This window comes from Trachurus trachurus (genome assembly GCF_905171665.1).
Source record: "Trachurus trachurus genome assembly, chromosome: 23".
In the NCBI taxonomy this organism is placed as follows: domain Eukaryota; kingdom Metazoa; phylum Chordata; class Actinopteri; order Carangiformes; family Carangidae; genus Trachurus; species Trachurus trachurus.
In genome coordinates this window covers 9292024-9312833 of record NC_139912.1, presented here as the reverse complement: position 1 = coordinate 9312833, position 20810 = coordinate 9292024, and the positions used below count along the sequence as shown (strand labels likewise).

The 20810-nt window shown below is 43.0% G+C and overlaps 1 protein-coding gene across 5 annotated transcripts in view; it reads left to right on the top strand.

Moving 5' to 3' along the window:
• The window catches only part of bltp3b (bridge-like lipid transfer protein family member 3B), a 41811-nt gene that overhangs the window by 7017 nt on the left and 13984 nt on the right, over positions 1-20810 (top strand). For 3 of the 5 annotated variants that reach the window (XM_083999857.1, XM_083999856.1, XM_083999859.1), the window contains exons 2-14: positions 6394-6556; positions 9326-9364; positions 11112-11203; positions 12052-12241; positions 12945-13085; positions 13684-13851; positions 15018-15198; positions 15316-15399; positions 16065-16226; positions 16919-17034; positions 17136-17277; positions 17811-18004; positions 18642-19382. In XM_083999857.1, coding sequence (XP_083855983.1) covers positions 6394-6556; positions 9326-9364; positions 11112-11203; positions 12052-12241; positions 12945-13085; positions 13684-13851; positions 15018-15198; positions 15316-15399; positions 16065-16226; positions 16919-17034; positions 17136-17277; positions 17811-18004; positions 18642-19382 — 2413 coding nt within the window. Of the gene's footprint in view, positions 1-6393; positions 6557-9325; positions 9365-11111; positions 11204-12051; positions 12242-12944; positions 13086-13683; positions 13852-15017; positions 15199-15315; positions 15400-16064; positions 16227-16356; positions 16504-16918; positions 17035-17135; positions 17278-17810; positions 18005-18641; positions 19383-20810 lie in introns of all 5 variants that reach the window. The other 2 variants (XM_083999860.1, XM_083999858.1) reach the window with 1 other exon arrangement.

The window sequence follows — 20810 nt, the reverse complement described above, 5'->3', positions numbered from 1 at the left end:
CAAGCGATCCCTCCTGATGATAACATAGAGGTGGAGCAGTCTTTTAATAACTGCGCTGTATTTTTGTCCTCATCTCAACATATATTTTCACAACAAACACTTTCTATCTGCTGTTGCTATTGCCAGAAATGTTTTTAATTCGAAACGAAAGACTCTTTTCGTAAATATGTAACGGAGTGCTATAGCTACTATGATCACAGTTGCTTAATTTTAGGGCTAAAAACTTAACAAGAGCTAAAAAGGCTGTCCATATTTTCCCTAAACTCAAGGTCATGTGCTCAGATTGCTTCACAAACAGTAGAAAAGCCAATAATATTCAATTTGCTACCAACAGACCAAGAAATATAAAACTAAGAAGCCGGAAACATTGTATTTTTGTAATTTTCGCTGTAAAGAAATTGTTGCAAATTCATTTTCTGTCAGTCAAACTTCAGTATCACATGTTCACAGTTGCAGGGGCCATCTAACAATGAAAAGAGGAAGATGTAGTACTCATACTGACACCTCTATTGTGTTTATTCACCATATTAACATACAAAACCGGTCGTTAGAGACACTTAAATGCATCAGAACAAAACTTCTCCTTCTCTAATATTGTAAAAGCATCATGTGAGCCATCTAAAACCAACCTTGGTTTAACAGAGCAGGCTTTTTAATGACTGCTGGATTCCTTCAGATGATATTACCATATAAATATTAAAAGATAATTGAACTGATCATTTAGAAAAGGTTGGTGGACGTCGTGGGCACGTGTTTGGCTATTTTTATGTTCGGTTTTGTTTCCATGTTTCCATTTGATTTGCCAACACGTCGCCCACACTGCAGGCAGCACAGCCTCCAAACACCGCAGTGCTACTGTCCTCTACTAGGAGTGCAGTGGATAGATAACATATCATCTCTGACCGGCCAATAAAAATATAGTGGAGTCAGCAGTGTTCGATCACATTTGATGAACTTGCGTCATATAAAACACAAGAAGCTTTTCCAGCACAGTGATAAAAAAGCAAGTTGAGTTTTTTATTTTACAACTTTTATAAACACTTGAACAGTTGTGTTTGTTGCTGCTGGTATCCTGTGAGCTTCAGCGGCTGTTTCTTTTGGATTTGCCTGCTGGTTTCTAACTGAATTAAGGATCCCTCACGTCACGTCCATTCAGGAATACTAACTTTATTGGTAGCAGTTGTCCAACTCATTACAGTGTGTTGTTCACACTGAATGGGCTACTGAAGGATTTAGAGGCCCATTTTAAATGTCACATTCTCCGTTTTCTGTTGTCGAGCCAAGTGCTGCCTGGACAAATGAGCACTGGCAGGAAAGAATGTGGTAACATCCCAGATCTGTGGGATTTTCCGGGAATTTTCCTGGAAAACCACATTCCTAATTCCCAGGAGAGCCCCTCAGGGATGATTACTCTCTGTCTTCTTCTGTTCTTTTTGGTTTTCCTCCTTTCCTCTGTCTATTTCCTCTGTATTTCTTTCCGCCTTTATGTTGTCAGTAATCAGGAATCGCAGTTGCTAAAAACAAGCCGGTCTGTCTGAGTCACTCTGGCCATCTTCCCTCACAGGCTCCTCTCTTTCTGGCACTGATGTCATCAGGCTGCGCCACGAACGCACTGTCAGAGGAGCAGGAAAAAGAGCTGGGAGAGCTTTAACTTTCCATTTACAGACATCAGCGTAAAGCACGGCGGCAGATCTCAAGTCTGCTCTTACAGGACTGTGGTGAAGGGGGAAAAAGCTGCAAGATCAGCCTTACTGTGGCTGGCAGACACACACACACACGCATCATCTTGTGTTTTTTTTAAAAACAGCTTGAGCAGCTTTAAAGGGATACTTCGCCCAAATTCGATAATACTAAATTAACCCCTCATGCCCACATTCCTCTCTGTAAAAAGTGAGTTTGAGCCTGTTTGAATGCACTGTCTTTGTATGAGGAGAAGTTAAATGGATTACTATTGATTATCCGGCAGATAACAGCGCAGGCTTTTAAAGGGATACTTCCCCCAAAATCGATAATTCACCAATTTTCTACTCACCATCATGCCAAGGACGGGTTTGTAGAACTTTCGGAGTCATCAAAATGCCTCTGGAGTTCCAGGGGGGGTCTGTCTGGCAATGGATTTTCATATAATGGCGGCGGATAGAGTTCACTTTTGAATCGTCCAAAACACACTCTATGAAACATCCAGATACCTCCATACTGCTCGTCTGTTCTGACCCAAGTGTCCTGAAGCCGCCACATGAAAAAGTTGATCGGAAAAAATTAATTTGATCTCTGTTTTTAGCCTTGTTGTAGTAGTAGCAGCTCCCAGTGGCTGCGCAAGATTTGCTCCGAGATGTTCATTCGTTGTTGTAAACCATTGCATATGATGTATGAACACGGAAGAAGGCGAGCAGTATGGAGGTATTTGGGTGTTTCATAGTGTGTGTTTTGGATGATTCAAAAAGCCGAACCCCCCCTGGAACTCCAAAAGTGTTTTGAGGACTAAGAAAGTTCTCTGAACCCTTCCTTGGCATGATGGTGAGTAGAAAATTGGTGAATTATCGATTTTGGGTGAAGTATCCCTTTAAAAGCCTGCGCTGTTATCTGCTGGATAATCAATAGTAATCCGTTAACTCCTCCTCACACAAAGACAGTGTATTCAAACAGGTTCAAACTCACTTTTTACAGAGGAATGTGGAGGTTAATTTAGTGTTTGACAGGCAGGCAGGCAGACCACCCTCCTCTCCAGACAGTAGCTATTCCTAATCTCTTTATGGGCCTGGATTTGGTCCGGTGAGCTCGGCCTTGCTGACTGGAATAACGGCCGAAGTCTAGAGAGGAGAGATGAAAGGGAAAGATGACAGCGTGTGAACTTAATACCCTCTGCCTCCTGCTAGTTGTTCTCAGTAATGAGCAGGTTTCCTCTCTCTTTCTATCTGTAGCTTAGCGTTAGCAGCCTCGATCGAGAAATGATTTGATCACAGTATTGGTTTATTTATGACTTTGGAAGAGGAGGAGAGGAAGCGAGAGGTGGGCCGGCCCGAGAAGCCGAGATAAGGAGCGAGAGAGTGAGTGAAGTTAGCTGGCTGGCTGGTTGATACTTGATCAGCAGCAGGGATGAATATTTCACTGGTCACAAGGCTCAGACTCTTCAGCAACAACAGCCGTCTCTGAGAAGAAGCCAACGGGGGTGGCTGTCTCCGATTGTACGCCCATGGGACCACATGTGCACATAATGTTGTTAGTGTTTTGTTTTTTATGTGTCAGTGTGAGTGTGCGTCCTGTCCTGTGTCCCCCGCTCCATGTCCCACTGTGCTGTGTTGCGCTGCTGGGCCTCTTGTGTTTGTAGTGAGCTGCTGCTGCTGCTGCCGCTGAATAATTCACAGGGATGGTGAATTAGAGAAGAATCAAACGCTGCCAGGAGGAGGAGAAGGTGTTGGGTGGAAAGACGCAGGAATTTGACAGGGTGAATAATTTAAAATGTGGGCAGCTGAAGAATCACCAAGCTTTTCCTCAATTGACGAAGTTTCTCGTACCCGATGACGTGCAACTTACAATGTCTCTCCAGTGATGCCCTCGCCTCAAGTGAAGAGCGTGGAAAGTCTCCATAAGGACTTCCAGTTGTTGAGAGGCGCTATAATAATAATAAACCACCACTTTTTGCATAGATATTAATGCAAATGGTCTTTTTGTTGCACCTGTGACTGAGTGGTTCTGGTGCCAGTGCTCACCTTCTTTGACCTATCAGATATCAACCGTAATGAAGTCACGGTGTGCCAGCTCAGGTTTTATGGCCACAGCAATACCTGGGTTTATGAAGCTGTTTAATTTATATCGATAAGTAAGAAAGGGGTAGGGATCATATAAGTTTTACTTCTACCTGTAGTACATGTAGTTAATTCCACACACTAATGTTTTAAATGTGGAGAAATAAGATGCATCTATAATTGATACCCCACAAAATGTCAGATATCAAGTCTTACATTGGTGGTAGGAGGGCTCTGTTTTCACTGTATCCTATTTTGTTTTTCTTATTTAGGCTTAGCAGCTGGTAGGTAATGAAATTCACCCAATATAAACATGCAAATCTGTCGGATATTTAAAGATGGCATCATCACCTGCTTTGTCAGATTCTCCGTCTCTCGGCTCCCAGCTGGCAGCTTTTTGTGTAAACCTCAAAAAGGGAACCGGTGAGTTTCCTGTCCCAGAAACAGAGACAGAGATCAGATCACTCAGACTCTGTCAGGTTGTGTGTGTGGTTACTTACTCCGTGCAGTCGAACCTGCTCGCTGGCAGGTTTTCTTCAACAAGGAGACCGAGTTTCTCTCCATTTCCTACAGATGCTGAACAAGCTGTTGACACGCTGTCGCTGCATGTCCTCATTCACACCAGTCCATACCAACATGTAGATATCTGAGCGCATTTACTGAATTTTACACTGGGAGAAGATCATACATATTTTATTTGTTGTATTTATTTTGTGTTTTATTTTGCATTACATATTTCTTTCTAGTTTTCTCTTATTCTTTCCCCTATATTACTTACTCTTTTTTTTTTACTTCTACACTTGAGCTGCTGTTGTAAATTTCCTCATTGAGGGAAAAATAAAGTCCTATCTTATCCTATCTTTTCAAAATCCGGTTGAATAAAGGTTAATGCCGTGCCTGCTTTCACTGATTTTACTATGTCCTCATATTTAAATATTACATATTATGGGTTTGTCCTGTCTGTCCGGTTGTTCACTTCCCCTGCACTGATGTGTTCACTACACATATTTAGATTGTTTCTGTGATTGGTGGTTGGTTGGTTGGTTGGTTGGTTACACTAATGCTGATGGTATCGTCTCCTATTATCTTGTATTTCTGAGAGCGGATGAAAAGACTGATTGAGCCAAATATAGTGTATCACTATATGAAAACCTGCTATTGTTCTGTCATGAGCACAGTTACAACCATTCATCACAGTGAGTCTCTACACAGATCTGAGTTAGTAGGTCAGTAAAAAAAAAGGAAAAGAAAAGACTCCATCCTGTCGTCGATGTTACAGCCGTGATAATCAGGTCAGGAATGTGTGTTAGTTGTGAAACTGAGCTTTGATCTGGATCCATTTGGTGTTGGAGAGATTAGCCAGGTAACAAGATTAGGCCTACAGTACGTGTGGTGTGTGTGTGTTACTGTGTTTGTGTGTGTTTTTACACAGCGAGTCTGAGTTTTAGATTAAAAAATCAACTCCAAAACTTGCACGATCATCAGATATAATGACTTAACTGCATTGTTGGATAAAAACCAAATCACTGAAAGCTCTGGGTGTGTTAGTGGAGTTCAAACACAGTCGGTGCTCTTGACCTCTGTACGTCACATGGTTGGGGCTGTGCGGTTCTTGACGGGCGGAGAATGTGAGATCGATACCGTCCATGTTTTAAGAGATTTCACTATGCTGCTCTGTGGAGACGCACAGGTCAATAAACCGTTTAGTATGTGGCCACTCTGCTAAAGATTAACCAATAATCAAACGGTGAATGGGTGCAGAAAACACTTTGGTCATGGACACTCGGTCTATGTGTTCAAGTTGATTAACTTTAAGCTAAATAGCAAATAGACTTAACACACAGAATCACCGCATTGTATTCACAGCACACAGCCTGTCCACATACAGGACGTTTCTTCAAGATATTAAAATGACAAATAGCAGTAAGTGCTTTTATATTTAATTAAAGACAAGTTTCACGACTTTAGTTTCAGTTTCTCTTTGGCGTATACGCTTCGTCATACTTAAACAATACTCTGTCCAGCCTGAATCTCACAAACGCTAATTATCCAGACGTGTCATTGTGTAGTGGTATATAGTGTCAGATCAAGGCCTTAACCTAATCTCCTACTGTACAACCCTGTCTGTTCTTTCTTTGTGCCTTTTAAATCCTCCATAGTGCAGCATGGGAGGTGTTTTTTCTTTATTAAATTCAAACACTCTGTACCTTGATCCTCTCTCCTCCATCTGTCATTATCAGATTAAGTGGTGAAGCAAACAAGTCGAGTTAATGAAGCCTGAGCGAACAGAAAAACACATTTTTCTGAGTTCTGCTTTCAGTTTAATGGATTATTTGTTCCAGTTATTGGGCCTGTAATACGACTTCAGCAGCAATATGCAACCCCAAATTAAGGTCTTATTTTTGAAGGTATCATTAAAAAGAAGTAGTTTGTCCTCAACTATATTTTACTTAGTAGAGAAAACTATTTTTAAAAGCATGTCTTTGAAAACATGGTATGTTTTTCCTCTTTCCTCCTCTTCCAATGCACCAAAAGCCAAACAGTTGGGGTTTTGTTTGGTCGCCCTGCTGCTTTGCCAAGAACCTGCTTCTATAAATATATTCTCTGTGTGCTCAAAGCTGCGCTTCTCGTCGTCCGTGTCTTGTAGGTTTGCTAAGAACCTGTCGCCGGACAAGATCAACCTCAGCACGCTGAAGGGGGAGGGCCAGCTCACCAACCTGGAGCTGGATGAGGAGGTTCTCCAGAGCCTGCTGGACCTGCCCACCTGGCTGGCCATCAACCGTGTGGAGTGCAACAAGGCCGCCATCCGGGTGAGGAACACAGTCTCTTTCTTTTTTCTTCCCAATTCTCTTTTTATTATGATTTTCAATGGTTCACATGTTTAGTCACATAATAATTCACCATTCTCATCCATTCATATGTAAATTACAACTGAATCACACAGCGATCCTACCAGTACAGATAGAGATGATTGTTTTCCCTCAACAATACAAAATATTAAATTTATAAAATACAAAATTAAGAACTAAACTCCCTAGAACAGGAATGCTGGGGTGCACATTTCTGATACTAAAAAAAAAAAAAACACAGATTCAAAAGAAAAAAGGGGGAAATGGATATAAGACATGGCATTAGACAAGCGATGGTCAAACCAGTGTGACATACCTAAGTGATCTTTCCCATTTTTTCAAAAACAGACCCCGCTGTAGTCTAATGGCAAAAGTAATTCTTTCCATCTTAAAAATATCCTAAATGATGTCAATCGACTCGTCCACTGTAGGGTTTTCTAGTTTTAGCCACTTCCTTGTTATGGCTTTTCTACAAGCAGCACTTAAAATCTGGATGAACACAGTCTTATATTAATCAGTGCGTTTAAAAGGAGTAGTTTAACCACTAGGGAAAAAGACTTAAGACGGATAATTGATGAAACTCTTTTCTGTTAATATAAAGCTTTGGATACCTTGGTCTAAAACCCTGAAACAAGGTTAAATAACAAGGTATATCTTGTTTGTTCAATCCAAACAAAAACTAAAGCCCAGTTGAGCCACTTCCTGGAGTTTCTCCTGGTTTCCTCTCGACTGCTCAGAGCCAAAAAAACATTGCATACTGTAACCCCTTGTGATAAGTGTTGTTTTTACACAGATTAGCGATCGCATATTGATTAGTGAATTAAAGACGCACTAATCGGTGGATGTTGTTACCTTCACACAGAGCAAACAAAAAGTTAACAGACATTTTTTGCTGTGACTTTTTTATTTAACAGTCACACCGGTATCAGAGTGGTATTAATCTACTCGTTTAACTCATCTGACTTCGCCAGAAAACAAATAAGCGGTGAACTTTTGTTTACAGCTTTATTGCTTGAAGGTGCAAAGTCACCAGATCCTCCTCCTTATTGCCTTTAAAACCCGAATACAGGGGATAACAAGTATATTGTGGGTGACTCACATTTTAAAATTGCACACAGGCCCAAAGCAAATGAAACTTGGAATATAATTATATATAATTGTCCTCTGCTTAGTCGCAGACAGGAACATTAATCACAGGACGTAGCGCAGGAGCAAGTAAACACACTTGAACAATCATGTTGTACCCTACCACCAACACCCACTGAGTCTCTGCACCACACACACACACACACACACACACACACACACACACACACACACACACACACACACACACACACACACACACACACACACACACACACACACACACACACACACACACACACACACACTCTGCTGGAGCTGGCCGATGCCCTAATGTGGACATGGTCGTCAGCCAAGTGCCATGTGTAAGAGCAGACTCTGACACACCCTGGAAACAGTGAATGGAGCTGCGACATTTTCATCATGACTGGACTTTCTGTTCAGACCAAGGTCCACTCTTCCACCTCTTTGTTTCCTCCCTCAAGTCATTACTCTCTCTCTCTCTGCAGCTCATTCCTCAGCTATAAAACTAATTCGTCAACCCATCTGCCTTCACACACCCCATATAATAATAAAAATAACCACTACCGCCTTTTTTTTTTTTTTACCAGACTGTTATTCGTTTCGTTGGCTTATTTGCTGCGTCATTGCCAGTGTGTGTAATACTAATGCAGTATTTCAGCTATAATACTGACATCAATTGAAGTGAGTGTGTGTGTGCATGGAGCATCAGATTTCTCAGTGAATAGTGGAGCTGGTGAATTGAAACCTGTGGTGCCGCCTCTCTCCAGCTTTGTGTTGTTTTTTCAGTTCACTCGTTAAAAAAAACAAAAAAAAAAAGAGAACAGAGATGTGTATCTCACTTCCTCACTTGTTCGAACCCTGTATCATCCTGTGTCTTCCTGTTGCAGAGGAGTTAAACCAGACAGCCTCACCTTTTCCATTTCAAACGACTGGCACAAACAAGTTAAACAGTAAATTAAAGCTGCTTAATTGACCAGCTTCGGTGAATAAACTTGACAAAATCAACTCTAATTGCAGCAGGTGATGCTTCCCCAGTCATAGACACAGTCATGAATGATTACAGTGATGTGAACTGTTTCTGCTGTGAAGTGACGATGTGATGTGAGCTAACGCCCCCTGCTGGCACCTGGTAGTATTTTCATGACAAGAGGCAAATAAATGAAACATGTTTAATGTAATTAGAGGCGCAAATTCAAAGCACTTCCTCACTTTTTTGATTTGTGACATCTCAAAGAGTCGCTCCATGGAGGGGGAGAAAAAAAAAACTGCAAGTGAACACGAGCATTTAATCTCATTTTCTATATAATTTGACACCGTCACTTGAATCACGAGCTTGTGGAGGATTAATGGGGCTCTGGAGCTGAATGGAAGAAACTGCCTGCCAGTCTAGACCCATTGATTTCTCTTTTTCTCTCTCCCTCTCTAAGTAACCTTTCCTGCTGTTTTGACTTGATTTAATTTTGTGCAGTTCAGTTGCGTTTGATTTGATTTGCGTCTCCCATTGCCCTGTGATTTAGTTTTAACATTTTTGGGAGGACCCAATGGCCAAAACCTCACTGTAGGAATCAGATCATTGTACAAAGCTGAAAAACTGAGCCCCTGCTGTCTTTTCATTCACAGATACCATGGACGAAGCTGAAGACTCACCCAATCTCCCTGGTAAGAATCACAAACCACACCTGTTAAATTGCCAAATTTATTGTAATATAAGTCATTGAATCTCTGAGAACTAATTAATCTAATAATCATATTGATTTGTGTATAACAGTGTAACCACCTTACTCCTGTATAATCATCTATTACATGTTACATGTAGTTGATCACAAAGTGAAGAGCAGAAAACCACTAAAGGTGTTGTAGCGGCCGTCGTCATCGTACAGCGCCCGGTTCGCGTTCAGCTTCACAAACACACTGTCTCCGGCCTCCAGCTGCACCACGGCTGCGTTGGTGGCGCTGTCGTTGTTGTCGCCACTCGCCGTGTCCCAGGTCGACACTATCATCTGACTGTTCCTCATCAGCGCCACCACTGAGTTGGCCACTCCAGCGTTGTTGTGCATGGTGTATCTGAAGTAGTACAGCCCCTGGGTCCTGGCGGTGAAGATGCCGGTGGCCGGATTGTAGCTGTTGCCGATGTTGGAGATGATTTGTTGGTATTTCACCGGTGTGTCTTGTTGAAACGGACCCACTGATTTTCCCAAAAAGGCGGTGAAAGCCACTTTTGTGGAGCTGTTTGCGGATAAGATGGCATTCAGCTGCTTGTCCTGAGCCTGGTTTGCCTTCCAGAGCTCCTCAGCCTGGCTTTTGTAGGATTGCATGTTGGCTTCGAGGGCAGCCATTTTCTGCATCGTTGCAATGAGGTGTTGCTCTAGAACGCTTTGTGCCTTCGTCAAGACTTCCAGCTTCTCCCTCGTGGCTGCCACCTCGCTGAGCAGGGTGCAGGTGTCAGGTTGACAGGCGGCCAGGCTGGTCTCGGTCCCGGTCCCCAGGTTACTGTTGTCATCCCCAGCACACAAACTGCTGGAAACCAACAGCAGCAGAAGGAACACGCGCTGCATCTTCACACAAATGTCTCCGCAAAAGAATCTGTTTGTGATCCTCAACCCCAGTCCTTATATATGCTTCCAGTTCCTGGTGTTATATAACACTTTGGCATGCTGTTTTGATTGATATATTATATAAGTCATCACAACCAAATATCACACAAACTAAATTATCAATCCACTAGTTACTTATTAAACACCTTTTTTGATTATCACGATCATATTACATATATTATCAAACCACTACCTACTTATCAAACACTTTTTGTGATTATCCGTATCACATTTCACTGGAGCATCGCCTTAGGAGATAGCAAATTAGCACAATCTGTTAAAGCTTGGCATGGCATCACACTTTCATCAATAGCAAGGTTTTGAAAATACTATACAACAAAAAAGGAAAGGGAGAGGGCACATGATAAAACAGCACGTAATCGCAAGGAGAGGCCCTTCCATGAAGGTGGGACAATTGTGATAAAAGATTAATTTCGTCAAGACTTTAATTATTAACGGTATGATTGTGCAATAGGGAACAGTACTGAATAGGCAGCGTCCACATCCGTCTAACTTACCGTTTCTCGCTGTTTCAGTGGCAAAGTGAGTGACGCACGAGCTGCAAGAACCTTCCTCCATTTGCGTCGACCGCTGCAAATGTCAAGCTCACAAAATTGCTCTATTTGCAGTCAGTCATTGTAATTGACTGTCAGACACTTAAATTGCAGAGAAAAACACAAGAATAAAGTGCCAAGCAGTGGGACATCAGTCAGTTGTTGGAAATTACCTCAGCAGCCTGACTGCATTATATAAACCGTAAATATGTCGGCTGCCAACAGAAGAGAATATTTTCTTTTTCTTCATTGTTTCAGACCCTGGATAAAGTGGTGATGGAGATGAGTACGTGTGATGAGCCCCGTCCTCCTAATGGCCCGTCTCCCATAGCAACAGCATCAGGACAAAGGTGATTGTCAACTGTTTTGTTTTTGTATTTCCTGTAACTTAATTTTTTTTTTTTTTTTTTTGCCTGGGTAGAAATATTTTTTATACAAACTTGACTTTGATGCAGTAAAAATGACAGAAACTCAAAAAGTGCTTTTAATGTAATTGAAGTTTAGCAAATGTAACGTTATTTGCGACTACTCTCGCTAAGCCGGTGCATATTCTCATTTGTCCAGGTCATAGTATTTCAAAGGAGGTTAAATCGAAAGCAACTGGACTTAGTTATTTGTCTAGGAAATAACTAAGTCCAGTTGCTTTCGATTTAACCTCCTTTGAAATACTCTCGCTAAGCATTTGACTTTTAATAACAGAAACAAAGAGAAGAAAATGGAAAACATAGATTAATCGAAAAGCAAAAAGATGACAACAATTATTGAATTACGGATAGAGATATTGATAAACAATCATAGAAGTAATAGAGCAACACTTAAACATAGATACATCCATGTCCGTATGTAAACAAATAAAGGTACAACATCTAAACAAGTTTTTAAGTTCTTCAGATCCACGAGGCAGGGTGGAGTATTTGGGAGAAGAAATTAAAAAAAAAGAAAAATAAATATAAGATCAAAAAGTATGACTATACCAAGGATCTGAAAAATAAACAAGACAAAAAAAATCTCTATAGACACATAAAAATAGACGAAAGGAAACAACAGCAACCTCCGAGCTACAGCAACCCAATCCAAGCTCACTGCACAGATTAGCAATCATGTATCACACCCACCTGTTGCTAAGCAATTCTTATCGCTGTGTTTACATTACTCTCTCTCTCTCCACCTGTGTCCACCTGTCTGTCCTCTCATACAGCGAATATGGCTTTGCTGAAAAGGTGGTGGAGGGGATGTCCCTGTCCATCAACTCCATAGTGATCAGGATCAGTGCCAAGGCCTTCAACGCCTCCTTTGAGCTCTCCCAGCTGCAGGTCTACAGTGTCAACACCAGCTGGAGCATCGGTGACCTGCGTTTCACCCGCATCCAGGACCCTCAGCGGGGAGAGGTCAGTCTGTTTGTCTGTCTCTGGATCTGTGTTGTCATGCTTGGTGTCAGGGTTCCCATGCGTCCTGGAAAACCTGGAAAACCTGGAAACTGGTTGACCAATTTTCTTGTCATGGAAAACACATGGAAAATGAGAAAAAAAAAGTCAAATGTCCGGGAATCAGCAACCAGAGCTCTATTTGACTTTTTCAGACCCCACCTAGGATTTCTTTTCTAAAGAAATGCCTAGCAACAAAAGTATTTTTTCCAATATTGGACTGCAAGCATGAGGGTTTTCTTTCTCGCAGCAGCAGTCTCCTCTGCTGAGTGGCAGATAGAGGAGCAGCAGAGAGCTGTTGTAGGTGTGGTTTAGAAACAAAAACATGTTTGTGTTGTTTTATGATAAATTTGTCATAATTTCTAAGCATGCAAGAGATTATTTCATGGATAAATTAATCTTTAAATCAGACTTCTGGGGTTGACAGAAGAATAAACATAGAAACAAACTGGTTAAATGTACAAAATAAGGTACAACTGTGGAAAAAGAGCACTTCTCCAAAGCATGAATGGGACGGTGGATGTATTAGTGTACGGCGTAGTAACATGTCTGTCAGACTGTAGCAGCTGAAAAAGTCCTGTAAAATGATTTCAAGAAAAGAGTGAGGACCCTGTGTTGTGTTGTGTTTTCTCCTTCTCCACCTCACTCTCCTTCCCATTTGGTCCAGATCCTGACGTTTAAGGAGATAAGCTGGCAGATGATCCGCATCGAGGCCGACGCCATCCAGAGCGCCGAGCACGAGATGCTGAGCGCCCCCATCCGCCTCATCACCAACCAGTCCAAGATACGAGTCACTCTCAAGAGACGGGTCAGAAACAAACACTAACACACACAAACACACACACACACACACAGATCCTCTGAACACATTCACACATCTGAAATCTGATAGATCAGAGTTGGAAACGCAAACTGCTCTGAGCAACATCCCCCTTCGTCTGCTGTGAACAATAATCCCTCTGTTTGGCCTCACAGCAGCAGCCATTCATCATACAGCTGCTGTTTATTCAACCAAAAATGACGACTAATGTCTGGATTAAATATTTAATATAATGCAGTATCAGGTGCACAGAAGGATTTTTGTGTGTGGTCTGTGAAATTAATTGCCCTGGTTTATTTCTTTAAGGTTTTTTTTTTTTTTTTAAAGATGCTGCTGAATAAAGTATTTTATTATTTATTGGACAAAAATGCTGTTGGTGCAGTGGCGTTTTACCAAAGAGAACTTTTAAGTGTTGGTTTATTCCTATTCAGTACCAGTTCCAGTAAATATACTTCACACCTACTGCTTATAAAAAAAGACTTAAAAGAGATTCCCCCACAAGTTTTATCTGATATTGACGGAAGCTGCTGAGATGCCTCCACTTGCATAATGCAACCACCTATACCAACGGTTCTGCCCGACACAGATTAAGGACTGTAACGTGGTGGCCTCCAAGCTGATTCTGATCCTGGATGATCTGCTGTGGGTGCTGACCGACTCCCAGCTCAAAGCCATGGTGCAGTATGCCAAGTCCCTCAGCGAAGCCATGGAGAAGTCGGCCCAGCAGAGGAAGAGCATGGCCACAGAGGACCAGGTACACACACACACACAGATGGGACAAAAAGAAGGATTCACACAGATATCCAATCCAATCAGATCTAATCCACTTTATTTATATAGCACATTTTCAAAAAATATAAGTTTACAAAATACAAAAGTTTACCAAATCAAATCAAATAGCCTTTATTGTCTTTTCAACAAACATGCAACGAGATTTGCGATGACACGTCTATACCAGGGCTAAGAGGACATCATCAGAGACACACATACATGCATACTCACAAAGAAAATAAATTACTACAATCATACAAATAGTAAAAAGTAGAAGCCTATAATATAAAAGCCCATATGCTGCACAGTGATTAACATACAGGACATAGAGCACAAAATGGTTAAGAAAACACATAATGTGAATAAAAAAAAAAGAAAAGAAATAAGTAAGAGCCATAAACAGACAGATTAAAAATACAATAAAATGAGAATAAAAAAGACACACAAGAACAGAGGTCACGCAACTCTCATGCTGGGTTAAAAGCCAAATAATAAAAATATGTTTTAAAGATATTTTAAGATCTACAAAAATACTGGCTGCTTTCACACATTTCACATTTTTAAAACTTTTTTCTTACTCTCTCTCTTCTATCGCCCCCCCCACCCAAATTTTACCTTTACCGTCTCCCTCCCTCTGTTCATGTCCTAACTCGACCCTCTGTGGTTGAGCAACGTCATGGTCTGACAGTCTGCCCCAGTGTCCATGAAAATCATGTCTGCCCCTCTCTGTATCACTCCCCTGATGCCATATGGCGTCTATCTGCCCACACCTTCTTCGTCTCTCGCTGCTCCCGTCACCGCCTTCCAGTCTGTGTCCTATTTTCTTGCCATACGAACACATACATACATTCATCGCCTACACAAATTCACACATTCATGTCCCAGCTGAGTTCACCATTCAGCACTCAGTGGGTTTTCTGTAGTTTGGCCTGGCGCACCACCTGCTGGACTGATTGTGTACTGCACGAGTCGTCTGTTTATTCTTACCTGACATCTTCTCTGATGGGCTGTGAGCTCTGTAAAATAAAAATCAGCAGCAATTTACAAAACCAAATATAGCAACATGAAAATCACAAAACCAATATTAAAACTAATAAACTAATAACAGTCTCTGCACTTTCCTTGTGTCTGTGAATCTGTGGTCACCAGGTGTTGTCGGCGCCGCCCTCGACTCAACAGGTGCGCACACAGCAAGCGTCCACAGCCGCTGACCAGAGTGCATCGATGGCCAAGCTGTTCAGCGCCTACGATGTATGTGAGACGTCACACCACCTGCAGATCACACATCTGGACCTGCACATCTGTGACGACATCCATGCTAAGGACAAAGGTAACATGTGCCCAGATTTACATGTGCATATACATAATAGGACAAATCCACACACTGCTGAAGCTCAGTAAAAAAGCTTTTCCTTGACTTGTTTTGGTCTTTCCTTCCTCTGTGCAGTGATCAACAAGAGAATAACAGGAGGAGCTATGCAGCTTTCCTTCAGCTCCATCACTCTGGACTACTACCCTTTACACAGAGCAGGTATGAATCTGTCAATTAGGGCCAGTGCCACCTCTGCATGAAGTCACAGCACCCTGTCTCCAGTCATTTCTGTTGTGTCACATTTTTAAAAGAGCAGCTGAATTGGATTTGCATATTTTCCACTCTTCCAACTTCAAGGGAATTAAAGAGGAACTATGCAGCATTTGTAGCTTAACTATGCTGCATTTTTACCTTGATTATGCAGCTTTGGAGTAATTGTGATGGTTTAATAAATGACTTAACTTGTTACGAGGCAGAATGGAGGCTCTCTGCCTTCCACATGCGTGTCACTTATTGCATCTCTTGGCTGAAATCCAATTTTGCAAGATCGAGGCCGCAACCCCGGTGTCCCAGCTCTCGACTCTGCAACACCGTGACACAAAAGCTCCCTGTAACCCATCATTTCTTGTATATGACAGATCAAACTACACAAATATACATGTCGTAACATCGTATATGATGTATATCTTTATCTACCTCTCTTTTGATTAATTTCTCGCCGGCTTAGTTGTAAACAAATGCACATGGCCAGGACGAGGGTTAGCACAACAGTGGAAAAGCGACCAGATTTACATAGTTCCTCTTTTAAATGACACAGTGAGGTGTTGACTTCTCCCTCTCATCAATCCCATTGATGCCAAACTGCCTGTTCCCTTGTTCCTCAGGTGAAAGTTGTGACCACTGGATGCACTACAGCGAAGCCACCAAGACCAGGGAGGGCTGGGCACGCAACCTCCTCGATGAGTTCAAGTCCAACGTGGAGATGTTAAGAGGCGCAATCCGGGACCAGCAGGGCCCGGCCCCTGCTCACGGCTCCCCGCAGCATGGTAAACAAACACACAAAACTCATTGTGGCCGTATGTGTGGTGTGTGTGTGTGTTTTTGTTACATCTCCTGACGCAAATGCAGCACCACACCAGCATTTACGTCATTCCCTGTGGGTTTTCTGTCCTCCAGCGTCCCTTAGGGACGAAGTGTATGGGCCTCTAGGAAGTCAGGAGAGAGCAGCAGGTGGAGTAGGGCTTAGGGAGGCAGATGGAGGACTCGTAGAGTGGAGCCCACACACACATCCCCCAGCCCAGTGCTGCTGGTGCCTAGAGCCAGGTACCGCGCTGTGTGTGCGTGCGCACGGCTGGGTGCGGTGATACACACCTTTTTTAACGGCACAGAGGTTTGACACTTTGACAACTGAGTGGTCACTTGTGTTTGTGTCCTTCTTTGTTGTTCTTTCATTTTTATACCTCTCTCTTTCTTCCCTTCCATTGCTTTCTTTCTTTCTTTCTTTTTACCCTTCCATTGCTTGCTTTCTTTCTTTCTTTCTTTCTTTCTTTCTTTCTTTCTTTCTTTCTTTCTTTCTTTCTACTCGTCCATTGATTTCTTTCTTTCCATTGCTTTCTTTCTTTCTTTCTTTCTTTCTTCCCTTCCATTTCTTTCTTTCTTTCTTTCTTTCTTTCTTTCTTTCTTTCTTTCTTTCTTTCTTTCTTTCTTTCTACCCTTCCATTGCTTTCTTTCTCTCTAGGTAAGATCAGCACCTCCTCCAGCAGTTCCTTCAGTCCTCCTCCCCCTGAGACCCCAAAGACGCAGCTCATGTCCAGCTCCTTTGTTCTCAGGATGGCCGACTTCAGCATCTACCAGGTCAATGACACAGCTGACAAAGCCTCACATTAACAATAACACACACTTTAATATCCATCTAAGTTACTAAATGTGAGAGCTGTTTTTTGTTTTCCTTGCAGGTGTCGACAGCAGACCAGCGTCGCTCCAGCCCCAAAACCATGATCTCCTGTAATAAGAAGTCCTTGTACCTTCCCCCAGAGATGCCAGCCATCCACATGGAGTTCACAGAGTACTACTTCCCTGACGGAAAAGACTACCCCAGTATGACTTTCTTTGGTGCTTTAACACTTCAACAGCTACTGTAAAATTAACGAGGCAATATCTCATTTTAGAAATATCGATCCTTATCAGCAGAGCATGAGCTGCACAAGTAGCTGCTTTTCTAAACTGCCCACTGTTTTGGCAGTGACTCTTTCCCTCACACCCCTTTTGGATCCATTGAGCCCATTCATTCAGCTGTGGGGAAGTAAATGGGTGCTGTGTGGCTGAGAGACCATTGATTTCCTGAATTACACCCAGTGCTCTGAATGAGGGATCACCCAATTAATTCATATTATGGATTTCCCAGAAATTCAGTCCATTAGGAAACATTATTCGAACATTTAGAGGCTTTGTGCTCTAACTGATGAATCTGTCAAGAACAGAATTTTTCACTAATTTAAAACAACAACACTGGCAGGGAAGCAGTAAAAATGTTAATCTTCTCTGTGGTTTCTTCGGTATCTTTTCCCCCTCTGTAGCTAAAAAAGAATCAGTAATACCATATCTCTTCCATCTTCCTCCTGCTCCTCCAGTCCCGTGTCCCAACCTCTACGTCCAGCTGAACGCCCTGCAGCTGGTCCTGGATCCTCGCAGCCTGGTCTGGATCAACCTTTTCGCCCTCGACCTCAGGCAGAGTCTGGAGCAGTTCATGGAGATCTACAAGCTCAACGACTCCCAGAAACCAGACGAGCACGTCGACATCAAGGTGGACGGCCTCATGCTCAAGGTAAAGTCGATCGATACGTTACAAGAAACGATACCGGACCTCGATCCGCTCCAATTGCTAGGTATTGAGCTCATGTAAACTAATGTGCCACGCGTCTTTCTCCGGTCGGTTTTCATGGAAACATGATGCTCTGCTAGTAGTGCGGCATTTGGACCATAGTACGTCCATGATGGTTTGGCTCAGAGAAAAACAAACGTACTGTATAGAAATGCGAAACATATGAGCTGAAAAATGAAACAATGAATGCAGCCTAAAAGTGAACTACTTGAAGGATAAGAGTAATGTAAGTAACATTACTTTCTGTTTCTGTTGAGCCATATTTACCATGTTAACTCTGTTCTTACTTCATATTTCTGCTGCTCTTTAAATTCTGTGCAGTGTGAGAAGTTTTTGAAACAAAGTGGAGAAAGTTTGATCCCAAACAGTTTTTTTTAATAAGTAGCCTAATGAATATAGAAATAGATGGGTTCTGTTTTTTTATTTTTTATTGTGGTATCGAATAAGTATCCAGAATCGTGGAAATTAACAGGTATTGGTATCAAATACTGAAATTCTGGTATTGTGACAATCCTATTGTAAAGTGTGGAATCTATTTAATCGTATTTACATCTATTTCTTTGTTTCTTCTTTCCATCAGCTGGTGATTCCCACTGACCGAGAGGCCTCCTGTCCTCCCGATCTGCCTCGCTCCATCTCAGTACAGACCTCGGAGATGGTGGCCACCAACACCCGGCACCCGGCCAACTGCACACGCTCGCACCTGGAGGCCCTGCTGCAGGCCTTCGAAGAGGAGCCTTTCTTCTCTTCCACTTTCTCCTCGTTCCCTCGCTCCTCCTCCTCCTTACCGCTCCTCCATCCCGTCTTCCAGCGCCACGCTCACGAACAAGACACCAGGCTCCACGACATCTACCGGGGCCTGGTCGTGCCCACGATGGGCACCAACGCCCTCAAGATGCCGGCCGCCACCGACTTCTGGGCGCTGCACTTCGCCCAGTTCTGGGTGGACTACGAAGGCACCCGCGGAGGCAAAGGGCGGCCGCAGCCCTTCGTGGACTCCTTCCCTCTCACCGTGTGGGCGTGTCAGCCTGCAAAGGTCATCCAGCACCAGGAGAGGCTGAAAGACGCTGCTGGGTCGGGGATGTCCAGAAGCACGTCAGGAGAGGCCGTCGCACGGCTGCAGAGGAAACGCTTGCTAAAGGAGTATTACAGCACCGACGGCGCATCATCTCAAGGCAGCGACGCCGCACCGCCTCCTAGTAACGGACTGCATAAACCCCTCTCATTGGACAGTCTGCCTTCCGCCGCCTCTCTGTCATCATCAAGTCAAAATGCAGATGCGCATGTGTTGGTGCATGTGCAGAAGCATTTAAGTGCTCAGGTATGTTTGCCATTCTGTCATTGTGGGAATCCCATTCGAACACATGGTCATTAGGGATGGCACGATTATAGATTTTCCTGGTCAGATAAATAATCATGGTATTATGATTATCTCGATTTCTATTCACTATGAATGTATAAAATCAAATATAGTCATAATGGCCCTCATTTATGAAACTTGCGTACACCAAAAAAATGGGTGTACACCAAATTCACCGCAAGGATCGGCATTTATTAATCTGAGCGTGAGCGTACGGTACGCACAAATCTCACGCCAGCTCTGACCAGGTGTACGCACATTTGGAACCAGCGTAGAACATGCAGGAAGGAGTGCTGCTGTGTCAAAATGATTATTAAACCATAGTCTAATAACGCAGCGATGTGGACCACATGTTGTTGTTGTTTATATTGATAAAAAGATTTTAAAAAAGTAGCCCAAAAAAATGATACCACCGGTCCGTGTTGAAAATTTAACTCGACTTTTATTTTGAGCAACTGAGATGAATTAAAAACCATGATGTGACAGATGCTCGTTAATCAGCTGTGTGAACAGAAACAGTCAATGACAGACAGACCTGTTATTGTAGATCACACACACAAACTTCCAACATCTCCTGCACCAGAGCATGACCGGACGGCTCAGTCTCTCTCTCTGCCGGACACCGGAGCCGGCGGGGGGGGGGGGGGGCTCCGCTACCTGTCCAGGTGCAGCTGATCTCCGCGGCGGAGTGTTTTTTTTTTTCCCCCGTCACCGGGACCTGTCAGCGGGACATCGGGCCGGTGTTTCACATCCCTCCATCAGCCGAACCATATCATCGGTGCTGATGGTCATAAAGTCGCGTTCGCAGCAGTAATATGATATGATTCCTCCTCAATCACTTGTGTTTAGTAAACTGCAGGAGCGTTTCATGAGATCGCTGGGTTTCCTGACGTGGTCGGTGACACGTGCGTCTGCAGCCTCTATCCACCGGGATGTCGCTTATCAATCACAAAATCTATCAATCTATCAATGTCCAGATATTTAATGTTGCCGCCCTCTCCCTGTTCAACGCGGTAATGTCAGTAAAGTCTCTTCTTGGCCGTCTTCCGTGTCTCCATGTCGTAAAAGGGGCAGGGCGACGCCTCTAAAGCAGGAATATATCGGGGCGTGACATTTAAATTACGCTCGTTTTCAGCCGCCGGATTTATCACCACCACGCCGGTTCTACGCCGAAATCAGCAGCGTACACACTTTTAGTGAATCACACGTGACACTTGGCGTACACTGATATTTACACCAGAATCTACACCAGATCCTGCGCAAGTTTGATAAATGAGGGCCACTATAATTAGGTTACTAATTATATACACAAAATATTTGAAGGATCTATTAATATAGGACCAATAATTAAACCTCAAGGGGAAATGTTTGAAATGTTCAAGTCATTAA